Source organism: Cibotium barometz, chromosome 5 (genome assembly GCF_041138505.1).
Source record: "Cibotium barometz isolate CiBa-2024 chromosome 5, ASM4113850v1, whole genome shotgun sequence".
In the NCBI taxonomy this organism is placed as follows: Eukaryota; Viridiplantae; Streptophyta; class Polypodiopsida; order Cyatheales; family Cibotiaceae; genus Cibotium; species Cibotium barometz.
The window spans coordinates 60,826,943-60,832,390 of NC_141050.1; the positions used below are offsets into that span (position 1 = coordinate 60,826,943).

At 40.7% G+C, this 5,448-nt stretch overlaps 1 protein-coding gene across 1 annotated transcript; it reads left to right on the forward strand.

Moving 5' to 3' along the window:
• Positions 1-3,120: 3,120 nt before the first annotated feature.
• LOC147638720 (protein ASPARTIC PROTEASE IN GUARD CELL 1-like) lies at positions 3,121-4,794 on the forward strand. The gene is made up of 2 exons (XM_086798697.1): positions 3,121-3,214; positions 3,264-4,794. Exons 1-2 carry the CDS (start codon positions 3,203-3,205, stop codon positions 4,713-4,715), a joined length of 1,464 nt encoding a protein of 487 aa, XP_086654823.1. The 5' UTR covers positions 3,121-3,202; the 3' UTR covers positions 4,716-4,794.
• The last annotated feature ends 654 nt before the right edge of the window (positions 4,795-5,448 follow it).

The following is a 5,448-nucleotide window of genomic DNA, read 5'->3' on the forward strand; positions in this document are numbered from 1 at the left end:
GCATATCACCCATGATCTCACCAACCATGCCAGTGGTGTAAGTGTGGGGCCTATCCCCCAGGCAGGTCATCAGTGTCCACTGCCTCACTAGATGAGCTCGATATCTCAACATCTCGCGCATGGGGACGTTGGATAGATGCTTTCTTTGTAATTATTGGTCTTTCTAAAAGCCCATCAAAATAGATCCAAATATGTATATTTTATCTGAACAAGGTAGGCACATGATCATCATCCTGTATGTGGAAGACCTCATTATGATAGGGAACCATGAAGAGAAGATCTAGAAGGCACATGAGAGTTTGAGTTCAGAGTTTGATATGAAAATATGTTGGAGAAATTTTGAGCATATTTAGCATGGCTGAGTGCAACTAAGTGGTTACACCCATCTAGGTTGATGCGAAGTTTTTTGTGGAAGAAGCTTCTCCACTTGTGAATATCAAGGAGTCCATGAATTTGGTGGAGTTTGATCTTTTTCTGCAATACATGACTTGATATCAATTGGTGTCCTTAGCAAGTTCTCAAATCAGCTTTGAGAGAACCACTAGAAGAAAGGGATGGAGGTGTTAAAGTACATCAAAGGTACCATTGGGTATGGCATCATGTACAAATTAGGAAATTACTTAACAGGATTTTGTGACTCAGATTTGTTAGGAGGTTGTGATAGCAAAAAAATATTTCTAGTGGGTCTGAAATTATACCTTGGATCAGCAAGAAGTTGCCTACAATGGTACTTTCTTCTTTAGAGGCTCAATAGTAGTAGGTAGCATGCTTTACTTCATGTGAAGCAGTCTAGTTGAGAAGGATCTTAGGAGACATGGGTGTGGCTCAAAAGGGAACGATAGTGTTGCTATGCTATAACTAGAGTTACATGGTGATCTCCAAGAACCCAATGTTTCTTGCTCACATGAGATACATTATGGTTATGTGCATGATCTTATCATGGATGAAGAGGTGGAGCTTGTCTACTTCCTGGCAACAAAGAATTATGTAGTCATTTTAAAAAAGGATCTGGGTAGAGATTTGTTGGACCACCAATCTTAATTGACTCAACGGTGGAGTGAAGAGAAAGTTCACCTACTATGGGTGGAAATTTAGGGGGAGTGTTAGAAAAGCATTTGCTAAATGCTTTTGTAAATGTGTTGTTATTGTGGGTGAGTTCTAAATGTTCCACCCTTGTGTTGGTATTGTGGGTGATGAATATGATCTATTTTTAAAGCACCTTACACGAGGAGTAGCCATTTCGTGGTAAGCACTCAGGTAGCCTATTGCATGGCAGTTCTCAATTTAGACACGCTTCATGGGGCCAAATGGTTAGGTAATGGCTTATGTAGACTTGGCACCCTGCCAAGTAGGATGCATGCTTGTGCATGCTATGTGATCACATTTGTTAGTCCTGGATATAACAAATCAAAGACACACAATTCTCAGGTTGTGGGGCCCATGTTTAAGGGTCTACACTACCTCAGATGGCCATGTAAGCTGCGTTGAGTCCCAATGGTCTATTGTTGTAGTTTGATATAATCCTAGCTAGATAATATGGTCAGTTGATGAATTTAGACCAAGTTATGGGTTACCCATGTCCATGCCGACCTTGGGTACTATATATACTCTCATTTTTGCAAGGAGTCATTTTTTTGAGTGCAAGAATGTAGAGTTTCCCTCGTAGTAGACATTGGAAGAAATACACCTTCAATTCCATTAAACTTAAGCTTATGCAATATGCCAAAGCCCATCACTTTCATGTTTTGTAACATATGTATAGCCCAATCAAAGCGAAAATTCATGCTAAAGCCCATCACTTGCATGCTTTCTAATGTACGTATACCCATCACTAAGAGGAAAGTCCCGATTGAGAAAAAATCATCTATCTAAATTTTCAAGAGGGTCATTGTAATAATTACTACATTTATATAGGAACTAAATAGTGACTATGTATAAAACCCAAAAAAAATGGCTTACTTTCTCAAGGCAGCACGTGCACAAAGATGGATCTACATGATTATAAGCCCAACTGCAGGTTGTGAGAGGGCACTTATACATGAAGTAAACATGTGAAAAAATCTGATGGATTGGAAAATTGTTGTTAACTAAATGATACCTTCATAAATACCTCACCTTGCACATTTTTAGTGGCTCAAGACTGAATTCTACATTCAACACATGCTTATGCACTCATGCATATTATTTTGTGTAAACATTGTTTCATTGAGAAAACCATGATAAGCATGCCTATGTACATCCTAAGGCATCCTCTTTAGTGTGTCAATAGCTCACACATGAAGGGGAGAAGTAAAAGAAAAAAACCATATAAAGAAAAAAACCATATTCCTATATTGTATTTTCCAAAGTTCAAATCGAATGTAATGATTGTAATTTTTTTCTTGACTTGATGAATTTGAAAATTCTAGTTATATTAAAAAACAATATATATGTAGATTTTGGAAGGAAAGCTTGGCCAAGGTAAAGACCTCTTCTTTTTTTGTTTGGTTGAGGACAATAATTTCTTTATCAAGCTATAGGGGACCATGATAGCTAGAATACAAGATAGCAACATGCATAGCATGCAACTTTGTTGATAGTGCACATAAGGGTCGGTTAGTTCATTTTAGCAATAAAATTAGTTCATTTCAATAGTGGACAAGGAGTTCGAGCACTTTAGTGCACCATCATGCCTTGGGGTGTGGTTTTCCTTGTGAACTTAAAGCATAATAGCCACACTTGTCACCAACATCACTCAGCTAAATTTAAATAATGGAATGATGATTCAATAGTGATTTGAAACGATCATCAAAAGCGGGTCCACCATTGTTGTGCAATGTGAGGTGCTTATTTCTGAGTATCTAGCCCCTCTATCTTAATTGAGAGTGCCCATTCTAACTTGAGGTGCTTTGTTACAACTCATGTGGGTAGCCTTAAAATTAAGGACTCTAAAGAGTTTTGCATATTTTTTAAAGACTAGCCTTAAAATTAAGGGTTGGACCGGTGAAACAATCTCCTCTATTTTTTGACGGTTGAATAGGCAAAGCCGATCGGATGTTGCTGTTAACGCGTGACACGTACGCCCCACACACACACACACACACGAGAATCTATAAGATGTCCGTCAGGCCTCGCAGTTCATAACTCAATTCTACCTATAACACTATTAGGCTGTAGTATTAGCACTCATTTCTACCTATAACACTATTAGAGATAGCAATTAATGATAGCGAAGGCATTTATAGCAATTAATGATAGCGAGATAGCAATTAATGATAGCGAAGGCATTTATAATTATGGCCTTGCCAATAGCCTTGATGCTTATGTACGCTTCACAGCTAGGCTGCCTTTTAGAGTTTGGCCTGTTCAGCACTTATGTAGTAGAAGCTCTTAGTTTCTCCCCTGAGAATCTGGATGATTTCCAAGTGGCCCACCAACCTGCTGATGATTGTAGGACGGCTTTTCAACCACAGCCCATCGGCCGCAAAGCTGCTGCAGCATCGTCTGCCGTAAGAGTGGGGCTTGTGCACAGAGATGGGCATTGCTCTCCACTCAAACTCAATCGATCAAGGAGTGCTATTGTAGAAGAGATGATGAAGATGGAATCCAACCGCATAGTGTTCATCATGAAGTCCAAGTCAGGGGAAGCCCCTTATATGACCAGCGATGCAAGCCTCCAAACTCCCCTTTCCTATGGCGGAAGCATTGGGACTCCAAATTATATAATGACGTTGGGCTTGGGCACTCCTTCAAAAGAGCTGGTTTTTGAGATTGATACTGGGAGTGATATAACTTGGACCCAGTGCCGACCATGCAGCGCCTGCTATAAGCAGAATGACCCCATCTTCGACCCTTCAGCGTCATCTTCCTACAAGGCAGTGGCTTGCGCATCGTCGGAATGCCAACTACTAGCTGGCGCAGCGTCAGCCAACGGATGCTCCAATGGCACATGCGAATATCGCATAAAATACCTGGATGGCTCCAACACAACTGGTAACTTTGCCACGGATGCTCTTGCAGTAGGAGGCCAGACTGTTGCCTCCAGCTATGCTTTCGGATGTGGGCGTGTCAATGAGGGCCTCTTTAAAGGGCTTGATGGTCTCCTCGGCTTGAGCAAAAACTCCTTAGGCTTCCCTCAGCAGACCAAGGCCTTGTTTGGCCAAGTCTTTGCATACTGTTTGCCTTCTCTTTCCTCATCATCTGCGGGCTTCATAGAGTTTGGCACGCCGGCGACCGGAGGAGGGAACTCTACCCCTCTCGTAACCCGGAGCTCTTCAGATCTCTACTTTGTGCAATTAGAGTCTGTGACGGTGGGCACATCTGCTCCTATCATTCCATTGATTGGAAGCATGGTTGTGGACTCTGGCACTGTCATCACTAGACTAGACAGCCCATTATACACAAAGGTGAGAGATGCATTCAGGAATGCAACTACATCCCTCCCTCCGGCTCCTTCAGGTGCTGGCCAAGGCTTGTTTGACACCTGCTACAGCTTGGAAGCGGGTTCAAATGTAGACCTGCCTGCCATTACCTTTACGTTCTTGAATGGAGTGGACTTTGCACCCCCGGGCAACACCCTTCTTTACCCCATCGCCAGCGGCACCTATTGCTTGGCACTCGCACCCATAAATTCCTCCAGCGGTCTCTCTATCCTCGGAAATTACCAACAGCAGGGTTGCCTTTTCACTTTTGATATAGGAAGCTCCACTCTAAGCGTTAAACCCGACGCTTGCTAATCTAAGCCCTTAGTCCCTATGTGCGTTTTTATTGACTTTACAGAGTTCTAATAAATAAATAATACAATTTCTTTCTTTCTACATATCGAACAGAAACATTTGTTCTTTTTATCGTCTTAACGAGTTTGGTAATTTTAAAGAAGTTTGTTGAAAAATATGGAGTGCGCATGACAAAAAAAAAACTTGTTAGGCATTTATAAAAAAATTAAGGACATATTTTAAAAAAAAGAAAGGAAAATAAATATCACAAATTTCTTTTAATTCTACATAAATACAGTCTGCGTATCAATCAACTGCATTAATTTATTCTGACAAAAAAAATTGTTATGCATTTATAAAAAAAATAGGACAAATATAAAAAAAGAAACAAAAATAAATATTGCAAAATTTCGCATAAATGCAGTTCGCGTATCAATCGACTGCATTAATTTATTCTAATAATTTTGCATGGTGGACAATACATTGCATAGCTTACACGGAAACGGAACATATATCGTTTAGGGTTCACTGCAAACATATTTATTCACTATCCTGCATATTGGACAGAAACACAATTCAATGAATGAGGTGGGGGAAAAATGAGAGTATAACAATAGAAAACAAGGGAGCAACTACATACCGACGATCTGGCTATTTGCTTCACCGCACGAAGATTACGGACTCTAGAAGGCCCATCCGGTGGAGTGGTGATGCGAGGTCCCACAGAGACGGCTCTAGGCACAGTAGATGCCGT